This window comes from Physeter macrocephalus, chromosome 5 (genome assembly GCF_002837175.3).
Source record: "Physeter macrocephalus isolate SW-GA chromosome 5, ASM283717v5, whole genome shotgun sequence".
Classification (NCBI taxonomy): domain Eukaryota; kingdom Metazoa; phylum Chordata; class Mammalia; order Artiodactyla; family Physeteridae; genus Physeter; species Physeter macrocephalus.
Genome location: NC_041218.1, coordinates 99,961,673 through 99,976,575, shown reverse-complemented (window position 1 = coordinate 99,976,575; position 14,903 = coordinate 99,961,673). Strand labels below are relative to the sequence as shown.

The following is a 14,903-nucleotide window of genomic DNA, read 5'->3' as shown; positions in this document are numbered from 1 at the left end:
AGCAGTTGCCTTATGTATTGAGGTGCTCCTATGTTGGGTGCATATATATTTATAAGTGTTGTATCTTCTTCTTGGATTGATCCCTTGATTATTGTGTAGTGTCCTTCCTTGTCTCTTGTAACATTCTTTATTTTAAAGTCTATTTTATCTGATATGAGTATTGCTACTCCAGCTTTCTTTGATTTCCATTTGCATGGAGTATCTTTTTCCATCCCATCACTTTCAGTCTGTATGTGTCCCTAGGTCTGAAGTGGGTCTCTTTTAGACAGCATATGTCTAAAAGCCTGTGTCTTTTGGTTGGAGCATTTACTCCATTCATGTGTAAGGTAATTATCGATATGTATGTTCCTATTACCATTTTCTTGTTATGGGTTTATTTTTGTAGGTCCTTTTCTTCTCTTGTGTTTCCCTCTCAGAGAAGTTCCTTTAGCATTTGTTGTAGAGCTGGTTTGTTGGTGCTGAATTCTCTCAGCTTTTGCTTGTCTGTAAAGCTTTTGATTTCTCTGTTGAATCTGAATGAGATCCTTGCCAGGTAGAGTAATCTTGGTTGTAAGTTCTTCCCCTTCATCACTTTAAATATGTCATGCCACTCCTTTCTGGCTTGTAGAGTTTCTGCTGAGAAATCAGCTGTTGACCTTATGGAAGTTCCCTTGTATGGTTTTTGTCATTTTCCCTTGTTGCTTTCAATAATTTTTCTTTGTCTTTAATTTTTGTCAGTTTGATTATTATTCTGCCATTGATTCCTTCTAGTGTATTTTTTATTTCAGTTATTGTATTGTTCATCTCTGTTTGTTTGTTCTTAATTCTTCTAGGTGTTTGTTCTTTAATTCTTCTAGGTCTTTGTTAAACATTTCTTGTATCTTCTCAATCTGTGCCTCCATTCTTTTTCCGAGGTCCTGGATCATCTTCACTGTCAATATTCTGAATTCTTTTTCTGGAATGTTGCCTATCTCCACTTCATTTAGTTGTTTTTCTCGGGTTTTATCTTGTTCCTTCATCTGGTGCAAAGTCCTCTGCCTTTTCATTTTGTCTGTCTTTCTGTGAATGTGGTTTTCCTTCCACAGGCTGCAGAATTGTAGTTCTTCTTGCTTCTGCTGTCTGCCCTCTGGTGGATGAGGCTACCTAAGAGGCTTGTGCAAGTTTCCTGATGGGAGGGACTGGTGGTGGGTAGAGCTGGGTGTTGCTCTGGTTGGCAGACTCAGTGAAACTTTAATCTGCTTGTCTGCTGATGGGTGGGGCTAGGTTCCCTCCCTGTTGGTTGTTTGGCCTGAGGCGACCCAGCACTGGAGCCTATCCAGCTCTTTGGTGGGGCTAATAGCGCCAAGGAGTACTTCCCAGAATTTCTTCTGCCAGTTTCTTTGTCCCCATGGTGAGCCACAGCCACCCCCTGCCTCTGCAGGAGACCCTCCAACACTAGCAGGTAGGTCTGGTTCAGTCTCCTATGGGGTCACTGCTGCTTCCCCTGGGTCCTGATGCACACGCTACTTTGTGTGTGCCCTCCAAGAGTGGAGTCTCTGTTTCCCCCAGTCCTGTCGAAGTCCTGCAGTCAAATCCCACTAGCCTTCAAAGTCTGATTCTCTAGGAATTCCTCCTCCCGTTGCCAGACTCCCAGGTTGGGAAGCCTGACGAGGAGCTCAGAACCTTCACTCCAGTGGGTGGACTTCTGTGGTATATGTGTTCTCCGGTTTGTGAGTCACCCACCCAGCAGTTATGGGATTTGATTTTATTGTGATTGCACCCCTCCTACCATCTCATCGTGGCTTCTCCTTTGTCTTTGCATGTGGGGTATCTTTTTTGGTGAGTTCCAGTGTCTTCCTGTCGATGATTGTTCAGCAGTTAGTTGTGATTCCAGTGCTCTCACAAGAGGGAGTGAGCGTATGTCCTTCTACTCCACCATCTTGAACCAATCTGTGCATATTTCCTTCTAAGTTTTATAATTTCAGTCTTGTGTTTAGTCTTTAATCCATTTTGAGTTAGTGTGTCTGTATGGTGTAAGGGTCCAGCTTCATTTGCATGTGGATATCCAGTTTTCCCAGCACCATTTGTTGAAGAGATTCTCCTTTCCCCATTGAATAGTCTTGGTTCCCTTGTCAGAATCATTTGATCATATACGTGAAGGTTCATTTCTGGTCTCTCTGTTCTCTTCCATTGGTCTATATATGTCTTTATGCCAGTACCACTTTGATATATTAGCTTTGTAGTAAGTTTTGAAATCAGGAAGCATGAGTCCTCCAGCTTTATTTTTCTTTTTTCAAGATAGTTTTGGTGGGGCTTCCCTGGTGGCACAGTGGTTGAGAATCTGCCTGCTAATGCAGGGGACACGGGTTCGAGCCCTGGTCTGGGAGGATCCCACATGCCGCGGAGCAGCTGGGCCCGTGAGCCACAACTACTGAGCCTGCGCGTCTGGAGCCTGTGCTCCGCAACAAGAGAGGCCGCAATAGAGAGAGGCCCGCGCACCGCGATGAAGAGTGGCCCCCGCTTGCCACAACTAGAGAAAGCCCTCGCACAGAAAGGAAGACCCAACACAGCAAAAATAAATAAAAAATAAATTAATAAACTCCTACCCCCAACATCAAAAAAAAAATAGTTTTGGCTATTCAGGGTCCTTTGGGATTCCATGAATTTTAGGGTGGACTTTTCTATTTCTGCAAAAAAAATGTCACTGGGATTCTTTTTTAAGATGTATTATTTATTTAGGAGGTGTTGGGTCTTTGTTGCTGCGCGCAGGCTTTCTCTAGTTGCAGCGAGCGGGGGCTACTCTTCATCGTGGTGAGCGGGCTTCTCATTGCAGTGGCTTCTCTTGTTGCAGAGCACAGGCTCTAGGAGCACGGGCTTCCGTAGTTGCAGCACGCGGGCTCAGTAGTTGTGGCTCTCGGGCTCTAGAGTGCAGGCTCGGTAGTTGTGGCTCACAGGCTTAGTTGCTCCACGGCATGTGGGATCTTCCTGGACCAGGGCTCGAACCCATGTCCCCTGCATTGGCAGGCAGATTCTTAAGCACTGCGCCACCAGGGAAGTCCCTGTCATTGGGATTTTGGTAAGGATTGCGTTGAATCTGTAGATTGCTTTGATAATGTTAACATCATGGCAATATTAAGTCTCCCAATCCATGAACATGCTAACAGGGTTTTTTTGTATGTGGAATCTTTAGGGTTCTCTACATGTAAAACAAACAGATAATTTTATTTGTTCCTTTCCAATTTAGATACTTCTTAGTTCTTTTTTTTTTTTTTTTTTTTTTTTTTTTTTTTTTGTACGCTTTTGTATGTGGAATCTTTAGGGTTCTCTACATGTAAAACAAACAGATAATTTTATTTGTTCCTTTCCAATTTAGATACTTCTTAGTTCTTTTTTTTTTTTTTTTTTTTTTTTTTTTTTTTTGCCTAATTGCTCTGGCTAGAAATTCCAGTGCTATGTTGAATAGAAGTGGTGAGAATGGACATCCTTGCCTTGTTTGTGTCTTAGGAAAATGCTTTCAGTCTTTCACCATTGAGTATGATGTTCACGGTGGGTTTCTCATATCTGGCCTTTCTCATGTGAAGGTAGTTTCCTTCTAATCCTAGCATTTGCGTGTGAACGTGAATGTGAGCATGTTGTGTGTTGCTTATGTGTCACCAAGGGAACCCCCTCATTTTGAATGCAGCTGCCTGAAGTCGGCCTTGTTCGCAGGGGAATGGTCCCGGCCGTGAGCATCTGAGTATTTGCTCTAGTTTCCAGTGTGGAAAGTTTTAGTATTTGTAAACTCATGAGGAGTCTGAGCGAGTGGTCCCGGGATGGTCTTCTAGACCTAGTTGTCCCTGACGTCTGAGATAGGTCATTCTGAAGAATGAACTGATGTCACTTGCTCTCCAAGGCTGGCCTTGCCTACCGTGCCCGTTAGGCTCTCTCAGTGTGGATTAATGCAAGGGCATCACAGGCTGGCGAGAGGGGGAGAGCCGTAACCCTCAGAAACTAAATGTTCTGGTGTCAGTTGTGGCACATCCCCACCTCATGGAAGGAGGGCCCTGGACACCCTCAGCCAAGTCCTGAGCAAACCCCGAGCTGAGCGGATTCTCTTGTAGGTACCCACTTCCAGCGGGTGATCCCAGAAGATGGCCCTGCAGCCCAAAACCCAGAAAACGTCAAGAGACTTCTCTTCTGTACCGGCAAAGTGTACTATGATCTTACCCGAGAGCGCAAAGCGCGGGATATGGCAGAGCAAGTGGCCATCACGAGGATCGAGCAGGTGAGGGCAGGTGGTGCCCAGGCCGGTCCTGGCGTTCCTCCTCTGGGTGTCTGGACCCCAGAGCTTTCCGAGAGTTTCCAGAACATCCTTTAGGGGTCACTGAGCTCCTCACCTGGGACGCCAGCCTCGCCCAGTACTCTGAGCACCTTCTCCTGACAGGAGCTCCCCTCTCTCTCCCCAGCTGTCGCCCTTCCCCTTCGACCTCCTGCTGCAGGAGGTGCAGAGGTACCCCAACGCCGAGCTGGCCTGGTGCCAGGAGGAGCACAAGAACCAAGGCTACTATGACTACGTGAAGCCCAGGCTGCGGACCACCATCAACCGCGCCAAGCCTGTGTGGTAGGGCCGCGGGCAGTCGGCCGGGGCCCGGGGAGGGCAAGGAGGCCCGGGCCCCTCGCTGGCCTCCGCCGTCTCCGCTCACTGTCGCTCCCCTCAGGTACGCGGGCCGGGACCCAGCGGCGGCTCCAGCCACCGGCAACAAGAAGACCCACCTCACGGAGCTGCAGCGCCTCCTGGACACGGCCTTCGACCTGGACACCTTCAAGAAGTTCTCGTAGATGCTGCGTGGGCTGCCTGGGCCGCCCTCCACCTCACGACTGCCCCTTGCTTCTCCACTAAAGAATAGTGCTCCGCGCTGCCCGCACCTCTGCCCGTCCCCGCACCACACGCGCCCCTCGCTCACTTAGGAATTAGGCTGCTCTCCCCCTCACGTGCTCGGCTGCCCCCCAGGCCAGGTGCTCCCCAGGCTCTGACTTCTGTCCAGCTGAGCAGCCTTCACGGAGGCAGTGGGGAGCGGGAGGAGGAGAGGCAGCCCCCGCAGGCGTCCTGGGAGGGTCAGATCTGCCCTCACCCCCCCAGATCACCCCCAGGACCGGCCGCGTGTGGCGTACCCTTGTGCTGGCGGTCCTCGTCACCCAGCAGGGTGGCTTCCTCTCCTCGGGCTGAGCCCCAGGCCCCTCGGAGGAGCCACCACTGTCAGAGGCTTTGTGGGGTGGGAGGGTTCTGTCAGGACCCTCACCGTGCAGTAAGCAGAGGGCACTGCCGAGGGGTGGCTGGTGGAGACGGCCCGAGACTGACCTGCACAGAGAGGGCGGGTCCGCTCTCTTTAGCGTCCACTTCCTCCCCTCGAGAGGGTCCCGGGCCGTGCACAGGGGCCGTGCGTACTCCACCCGCCTGGGGCTGGGTGGCACCCGGGCCCGTGGGGTGGGGTGTGCGTGGCGGGAAGCGCCACCAGGGGCTCTAGGGCCGGGGCGCAGGCTGCTCATCTGGGTCCTGCCCTCCCTTAACCTCCAGTTCCGCCTCCTTTCCTCTTTCCTTCGACACGATGGAGACTCCGAAGCATCCTTCTCTCTGCTGTGCCAAAGCTGGTCAGGAGGGGGAGAGGAGGGGCAGGGGTGAGGGGCGGCACCGGGCCCAGGGGCCAGCTCCCCTGACCTGTCACAGGGACAGATCTGATTTATTTATTTTGGTTAAAAAAAAAAAATAACGAAAACAACTTTGCATTGCATTTGGCTTGACCCATAAACTAAGTTATCCTTGGGCCTGTGTGGTGTCATTCTTTCTGCTCCGCCCCAGGCGTCTCCGCCCTGCCTCCGCCTCCTCACTGCAGGGCCTGCGTGTGCGCGGGTAGCACAGGGGTGGCGGAGCCGCCGTCCTCCCTCTGGCCTCTGGCCTGGCCTCCCCGTCATCACTGTTGCAGACTGTGTCGGACACACCCTGGTTTCTGAGCGTCCCCTGCTCCCAGGTCCCCCAACACGCCACCTAAAAAAGTACTCTGCAGTCTGTGCTTCAGCCAGCGTGCGTGGTGGGCTCGCCCTGGGACGTTGTTAGCAGCCTCCAGAAGCCCAAGCAGCTCATTGGACCTCGAGGGGAGCCGGCCGTGCCAGCCGAGCCCTTATGAGGCCGTGTCCCCTCTTGACAAGAGCCCCACTGCCTTCAGCCCACAGCACGCCAGCCTTGGTTTTCTGGGGGGTGGAGAGGTCCCAGCACTGAACAAGAGCTCAGGGAAAGGCCTGGGTGTGGACATGGGGGTACCCTCCAGCAGTGGGGCCCCCTGCTGTTCACCCCATCCTTCGGGCCACACCCGGGTCCCTTGTCCTTGAAGCCTTTTCAGAATGTCTTCATTTTGTCCTGTGGCTTGCCCTAGAGTCTTCCAGGCCTGGCATGCCTTGGGCAGGTAGTGGCAGGGGAAAAGCTGTCACCTGCCCCTGTGCTTCTGTGTGCTCCAAAACCGGCACCCTGTCCCCGTGTCTGAGGCGGTCAGCCAGGCAGATTAGAGCTAAACGGCAAAAAAGGAGTCAGGAGCCCCTTTCCCTGGAGAGAATCCTGGTGCTCTAAGGGGGCAGCTGTCCCCCTCCTGCACTCTGTGTGGTGAGTTAGGGTTCCATTCTTACCCCGAGGCAGAGCACACAGGGGTGAGACACGAGATGGAAGCTGGGCCCTCACCTCTTGCTGCTTCTAATCTGGTCGGTGGGTACAGGGGAGCCAAGAGCCCAAGGGAGTCTGGGCACTTCCTGGTGGGGTACCTGAGGGAGTCCAGAGCTCCCAGGAGCCACCACCACTGGCCCATCTGCAGGAGCCGAGGCAAGGGACAGGGCGAGGGACTCAGGCCTCTCCCACTCCCACAGATCTGCGTGGGTCTGCAGGTGAGGGTCATTCAGGCCACGCTGGGCCACCCGCCAGACAAACGCTTCTCTGGTCAGCTCTGTTCTGCTGCGGTTCTCGGTCGCTCCTTTCCTAAAACTGGAAAAGAGCAATGGTGAGAAGGAAGAAGGCTCACAGTCTAGGACAGCAGCCTATATGCTTAGACTTCCAGAGGACCCGGACCAGTGTGTGAGAGCGTGCATGTGTGTGCACGTCAGTGTGTGCACGCACGTGTGTGTGTGTGTGTGTGTGTGTGTGTGTGCATAAGTGTGTGTGTGCACGAGAGTGCCTGGGCCACTTGACGTGGATTCCTGGCCTTTCTGGATATTAAAGGCCCATCTGACACCCGCACCTGTGAAAGTGTAGGAAGAGGGTCAACCTGCCGCACAGGAGGGTCTGTCCCCGGGAGCGGCCTCCAGGACAGGTGGGCCTGGGGGATGCTGGGGGGGGAGGAGGGGCTCGGGATGAGGCACAGGTGGGGCTGAGGACTTACCCATAGTTCACCCCTGATGTGTCCAGTGTCCACCCACTGGGATGATTTTATCTCCAGTGGAAATGGAGTTGGAATCAGTGGCAAACCTATTTCTGCCCTCAATTAGGTGGGGCAGTGAGCTGCCTAGTAGGGTAGTATTCACCTGGGACCGGACTACAGAGCTGACCACACCTCTCAGATTTCCCCCAGCTCTCTTGTCCCCTGGGAGTCCCAGCTGCCACACCCAGCTCATGGCGTCTTGAAAGGAATGGGGTCTGGGTCCCCTCCAGCAGGGCTGCTCTGCCCCTCCCCGCGCGGCCTCACCCCCTGGACTTCACCCCTGCACTGTAGTCTACCCTCCCCCAGGCCCTTGCCTCCCCCAGGCCCTCACTCCCACCAGGGCAGACCCCTTCCCCGCAGCCCTATCACCTCCCCCCAGGACCTCAGCTCCCTCTTGGCCCTTTTCTTAATTGATATATTTGACATATAACATATTAGTTTCAAGTGTACAACTTGATGATTGGAAACCAACAAGGACATACTGTATAGCGCAGGGAACTCTACTCAACATTCTGTGATAACCTATATGAGAAAAGAATCTGAAAAAGAGTATATGTATGTGTATAACTGAATCTGTTTGCTGTACACCTGAAACTAACACAGCATTGTAAATCAACTATAATCCAATAAAATTAACGATGGCATGATGATTCGATATTTGTATATATTGTGAAATGGTCACTACAGTAAGTCTAGTTCACATATGCCAACTTTTTGTTCTTGTGATGAGAACATTTAAGATCTCTCAGCAGCTTTCAAATATGCAATACAGCAGTATTAACTATAATCACCATGCTGTACAGCTCCGTGAATTATTTATTTTATAACAGGAAGTTTGTACCTTTTGACCGTCTTCAACCAGGGTCTCACCCTTCTCTAAGGCCTCCCCTTCCCCACAGGGCCTCCCTTTGCCCCTCCCCCCTCCCACCCCAACTTCAATTAACCCCTGTGTGCCTGGGTTTGGGAGGGGCTGGGATGGCCTCCCTAACCCTTGCGCCCTCTCCCACCCCACCTCCCCCATGTGTAGAGTTAGGTGGGTGGGCAAAGGCCCTGTCTCCCCAGCCCAGAGCTGGACCCCAGCCCAGGATCTCCCTGCCACTGGCAGCCCTTGGCCTGGACACACAGCACCCCAGTGTCCGTTCCCAGCACCCCCTCTGCCGTGCCTTCTAGGGAACACCAGAACAGAAAAGTCTGCTGAGGACCCTAGCACCCCAGGTCAGGTGTAGCCACCTAAGGGAGGCTCTGGGGTCGAGCGCTTTCTTTTTCTGGGGATTTTTGTCTGGCCTGTGCTTTGTCGGATCTTAGTTCCCTGACCAGGAATAGAACCCATGCCTTGGCAGTGAAAGCTCAGAGTCCTAACCGCTGGACCACCAGGGAATTCACACACACACCCCCGCTTTCCTATGTGCTGAGGCTTTCTCCATCTCACGACTTGAGGTTCTGATTTCCCTGCTGATTTCCCTCCACTCCCCCGATTCCAGAAGTTTAGCCTTAAGAACAGGCTTTAGCCACTCTCAATAGGGACATTTTTATTTGTTCCTTTCCAATCTATATGCCCTTTATTCCCTTCTCTTGCCTTATTTCACTGACTAGAACTTACATCACTATGTTGAATAAAAGCAGTGAGAGAAGACATCCTTGTTTTCTTCCCAGTCTTAGGGAGAAAGCATTCGGTCTTTCATCATCAAGTATAATGTTAGCTGTAAGTTGTTTGCAGATACTCTTTAACAAGTGAAAGGAAGTCCCCCCATATTACTATTCTTCTGGGAGTTTTTGCCATAAATAGGTGTTGAATTTTGTCAAATGCTTCATCTGCATCAACTGATACAATCGTATGATTTTTTTTTCTTCATTAGTCTGTTATACTGATTTTGGGACATTGACCAAGCCTTGGATTCCTGGAACAAACCCCACTTTGTCAAGGTATATAATTCTTTTTTATATACTGCTGAGTTCTATCTGATAATATTTTGTTAAGGATTTTATATCTATATTCATGTGGGATATTGGTCTGTAGTGTTCTTTTTTTGTACCATCTTTTGTGTACTTTGGTATCAGGGTAATACTGGATTCAGAAAATGAATTGGGATGTGTTTCCTCTTTGGTTTTCTGGAAGTATTTATGTAGAACTGGTGTTAATTTTTCTTCAGATGTTTAGTAGACATATCCAGTTAAACCATCTTGGTGTGGACACTTATTTTTCTAGAGTTTTTAAATTATGGATTCAATTTCCTTGATAATTATAGGCCTATTAAAATAACTATTTCATATTGGATGAATTATGGTAGATTGTGCTTTTCAAGGAATTGTTTATTTTTTCTAAGTTGTCAAACTTATGTGTGTGGACTTGTTCATAATGTTTCCTTATTTTCCTTTTGATGTCTGCAGAGCCTGTAGTGATTTCCCTTATTCCAGTCCCGATATTGGTAACTCATTTCTTCTTTCTTTTCCTTCAGTCTTGCTAGAGGTTTGTCAATATTATTGATCTTTTCAAGGAGCCATATTTTAGTTTCATTGATTTTTCTCTATTGTTTTTCTGTTTCCAGGTTCATTGATTTCTAGTCTTATCTTTAAACTTTAATTCCTTCTATTGATACTTGCTTTGGGTTTATTTTGCCCTTTTCTTTCTAGGTTCTTGAAGTGGGAGTATAGATTATTGGTTTGAGAATTATTTTCTTCTCTCATGTATGCATTTACTTTTTTAAAATTTCATTAATTTATTTTTAATTGAAGTGTATGCATTTACTTCTGTAAATTTCCTTCTCAGCACTGCTTTAGCTGTGGCTCACAAATTTTGATATGTTGTATTTCCATTTTCATTGAGTTTGGTGTATTTTTAAATCTCCCTCAATGTAAGCTGGTGCAGCCACTGTGGAAAACAGTATGGAGGTTCATCAGAAAACTAAAAATAGTATTACCTTATGATCCAGCAGTCCCACTCCTGGGCATATATCCAGACCATAATTCAAAAAGATACATGCATACCTATGTTCATAGCAGCACTATTCACAATAGCCAAGATGTGGAAACAACCTAAATGTCCATCAACAGATGAATGGATAAAGAAGGTGTGATACATATATACAATGGAATACTACTCAGCCATAAAAAAGAATGAAATAATGCCATTTGCAGCAACATGGATGCAACTAGAGATTATCATACTAAGTGAAGTCAGAAAGAGAAAGACAAATACCATATGATATCACTTATATGTGGAATCTAAAGTATGACACAAAGGAACCTATCTGTGCAACAGAAACAGAATCATGGACATAGAGAACAGACTGGTGGTTGCCAAGGGGGAGGGGGTTGGGGGAGGGATGGAGTGGGAGGTTGAGGTTAGCAGATGTAAGTTTTATACATAAAATGGATAAACCACAAGGTCCTACTGCATAACAAGTCCCGGGAGCATGGAGTCTTAACCACTGGACCACCAGGGAAGTCCCAAGACTTTCTCTTTCGGGACTTCCCTGGTGGTCCAGCGGTTAAGAATCCGCCTTCCAATGCAGGGGATGTGGGTTCGATCCCTGGTCAGGGAACTAAGATCCCACATGCCATGGAGCAACTAAGCCCACGTGCTGCAACTACTGAGCCCACGTGCTCTAGAGACCACGCACCACAACTAGAGAGCCCATGTGCCACAACTACTGAGCCTGCGCATTCTGGAGCCCACGTACCACAACTAGAAAAGCCTGTGTGCCACGATGAAGAGCCCATGCACCACAACGAAAATCCCACATGCCACAACTAAGATCCGATGCAGCCAAATAAAAAAATTCGTTAATTAATTTAAAAAAACCTTTCTCTTTAAGCCATGGATTATTTAGAAATGTGTCGTTTCATGTTATCTTTCTGTTACTGATCAGTTTGATTCCATTGTGGTTAGAGAAATTCCCTCTGTATGATTTCAGTACTGCTAAATTTGTTGAAATTTGTTTTATGGCCGATGATATGGTCTATCTTGGTACGTGTTCCATGGGCACTTGAAGAAAATGTACATTCTGTTTTTGTTGGGTGAAGTGTTCTATAAATGTTCATTGGATCCTGTTGGTTGATGGTGTTATTGAGTCCTTCTATATCCTTGCTGATTTTCTGTCTCTTTTTCAATCAACTCCTGAGAGAGATGATAAAGTCTCCAACTATAATGATGGATTTGTCTATTCTTCTTTCAATCTTATCAGTTTTTTGTTCACATATTTTGAAGCTCTGTTGTTCGGTGCATGCACACTTAGGATTGCTATGTTTTCCTTGTGGATTGACCCTTTTTTCATTATATAATGTGTCTCTCTGACTCTGGCCATTTTCTTTGCTCTAAAGTCTGCTTTATCTGATAATAATATAGCCACTCCTGCTTTTCTTTGATTAATATTTGCATTTATATGTATGTGTTCCATTCTTTTGCTTTCAATCTGCTTACAAGTTATTTTTTAAGTGAGTTTCTTGTAGATAGCATATGGTCAGGTCATGTATTTTTTAATCCACTCTTCCAATCTCCATCTTTTAATTGGTATATTTAGACCATTTACATTGAATGTAATTGTTACTAAGTTAGAGCTTAAGTTTTCCCCTGCCCTCCTGTGTGTTAAAAACTTTTTTTATAATTTCATTTTTAAAATCCCTGGTGTTTTTTTACCATTGGTATTTATCTATGGTATAGCTTTTTTAGTGGTTGCTCTGGGTATCACGTTATATATACATAAATTATCACAGTCTGCTGGTGTCATCATTTTATCAGTTCATGCGAAGTGTAGAAAATGTAACTTCCTTTACATCCCTTTACCCTCTCCATTTAAAATATATTTGTCTTAAATATTTCCTCTACATACATTTAGAACCACATCAGACAGTGTTATAAGTTTGCTTCAACCACCAAAAATACTTTAGAAGACTCAAGAGGAGAAATAAATTCTATTTTATTTAACAACATTTTTGGCTTTCTATGTTATTTTTTCCTTCCTGGTGTTCTTAGATGTCTTTATCATTTCCTTTCTGATTAGAGAACTTCTTTTAGCTGTTCTTTTAGGGTAGGTCTATTGGTGATAAATTCTCTTAGTTCTCCTACATCCGAGAATGTATTGACTGCCTCTTATTCCTGAAGGACATTTTTGCTAGATATAGAATTCTGAGTTAACAGTTCTTTTCTTTCAGTACTTGAAAAATGTTGTGCCACTTCCTTCTTGTCTCCATGGTTTCTGATGACAAATTCTCTTTCATATTAATTGCCTTGCCACTTTGAACAATTTTTGTCTTTAGTTTTTAGAAGTTTTCTTATGGGAGTTCCCTGGTGGTCTAATGGTTAGGATTTGGTGCTCTCACAGCCATGGCCCAGGTTCAATCCCTGGTCAGGGAACTGAGATCCCACAAGCTGTGCAGCATGGCCAAAAAAACAAAAAAGAAGTTTGCTTATGATGTGTCTTGACATTCATTTCTTGGGGTTTATTCACTTTGGGATTTGCTCACTTTCTTGAATCTGTAGGTTTATGACTTTCGTTATATTTGGGTTGTTTTTAGCCACTATTTCTTTGACTACTTTTTCAGCTGCCCTCTTTCTCCTCTTCTTCCAGGACTCTGATGAAAACGAATGTTAGATCTTTTTTTTTTTAATTTATTTTATTTATTTATTTTTGGCTGCTTTGGGTCTTTGTTGCTGCGTGTTGGCTTTCTCTAGTTGTGGCAAGTGGGGGCTTTTCTTCATTGTGGTGCTCAGGCTTCTCATTGTGGTGGCTTCTCTTGTTGCGGAGCACAGGCTCTAGAGTGCAGGCTTCAGTAGTTGTGGAACGCGGGCTCTACAGCACAAGCTCAGTAGTTGTGGCACATGGACTTAGTTGCTCTGCAGCATGTGGGATCTTCCCAGACCAGGGCTCAAACCCATGTCCCCTGCTTTGGCAGGAAGATTCTTAACCACTGCTCCACCAGGGAAGGCCCAGATCTTTTGTTATATTCCCTGAGGGTCTGTTTATTTTTTTTCAGTCAATTTCCTCTCTGTTGTTCAGATTGGGTAATTTCTATTGTTCTTCCTTTTGGCTCCCTGATCCTCTGTCCTCTCCAATCACCATTAAGCTTATCCATTGAGTTGGGTTTTTTTTTTTAAGATTTATTTATTATTTATTAATTTATTTTTATTTATTTTTGGCTGCATCGGGTCTTAGTTGCAGCACACAGGATCTTCCTTGAGGCATGCGGGATCTTTCTTTGGAGTGCACAGTCTTCCCTCTAGTTGTGGCGTGCAGGTTTTCTCTTCTCCAGTTGGGGCGCCCGGGTTCCAGAGCGTGTGGGCTCTGTAGTTGGCAGCACACGGGCTCTCTAGTTGAGGCATGCGAGCTCAGTAGCTGTGGCACATGGGCTTTGTTGCTCCATGGCATGTGGGATCTTAGTTCCCTGACCAGGGATCGAACCTGCGTCCCCTGCATTATAAGGCATATTCTTTACCACTGGACCACCAGAAGTCCCATCCATTGAGTTTTAAAATTTCAGTTATTATGTTTTTTACTTCTACATTTTCCACTGGGTTCTTCTTTACATCTTCTATTTACTTGTTGGGGCTTTCTATTTTTCAAATTTGTTTCAAGAATGTTCATAATTTCCTTGTTAAAGCATTTTTACAATGGATGCTTTAAATCTTTCTCAGATAATTCTAACATCTCTGTCATCTTGCTGTTAGCATCTGTTGATTGTCTTCTTTATTTATTTATTCATTTATTTTTGGTTGCATTGGGTCTTTGTTGCTGCAAGTGGGCTTCCTCTAGTTGTGGCGAGCGGGGGCTACACTTCATTGCGGTGCACGGACTCTAGGTGCACAGGCTTCAGTAGTTGTGGCACGTGGGCTCAGTAGTTGTGGCTTGCAGGCTCTAGAGCACAGTCTCAGTAGTTGTGGCACACGGGCTTAGCTGCTCCGTGACATGTGGGATCTTCCCGGACCAGGGCTCAAACCCGTGTCCCCTGCATTGGCAGGCAGATTCTTATCCACTGCGCCACCAGGGAAGCCTGTGTCGATTGTCTTCTTAAACGTAGTTTGATACCTTCCTGAGTCTTGGTAGGACAAGTGATTTTTTATTGAAAACCAGACCTTTTGAGATTATGTTATGAGACTTTGGATCTTATTTAAATCTTTTATTTAAAATGTCTTCTTCTTATATCACTTCAGCAGGAGATGGGAGAGTATCTTCTTATTATTGCAAGGTAGGTGTTCCCCACTGGTCCTCCATTGACACCCTATGAGAGAGGTCTCCTTATTACTGCTGGGTGGATTGAGAGTTCCTGTTCCCCACTAGGCTTCCACTTTTACCTCCCTGGCTGGGAGGGGTATGAGAATCTTGCTAATCCCACATGGCCTCCACTGATATTTTTACTACCACTGGGGAATGAGTGAGGAAGAAGATGCTCCCAGGACTGAGCCTGGGGCTGGCTGTCTCTGGGCGGGGAAGGTGCCACTGTGATGAGAGTTGGTCAGGACTGCCCTTGACAAGCACAGGCTGAGTCAGGGTGTCTGGGGAGGAGAGGGGAGGA

General features: G+C 47.0%; 1 protein-coding gene across 1 annotated transcript in view; it reads left to right on the top strand.

Moving 5' to 3' along the window:
• LOC102979662 (2-oxoglutarate dehydrogenase complex component E1) overlaps nucleotides 1-5,759 on the top strand; it is a 16,432-nt gene extending 10,673 nt beyond the window's left edge. The window contains exons 11-13 of the mRNA XM_028490229.2: nucleotides 4,059-4,222; nucleotides 4,404-4,558; nucleotides 4,656-5,759. Coding sequence (XP_028346030.1) covers nucleotides 4,059-4,222; nucleotides 4,404-4,558; nucleotides 4,656-4,776 — 440 coding nt within the window. The 3' untranslated portion in view covers nucleotides 4,777-5,759. The remainder of the gene's footprint in view (nucleotides 1-4,058; nucleotides 4,223-4,403; nucleotides 4,559-4,655) is intronic.
• The last annotated feature ends 9,144 nt before the right edge of the window (nucleotides 5,760-14,903 follow it).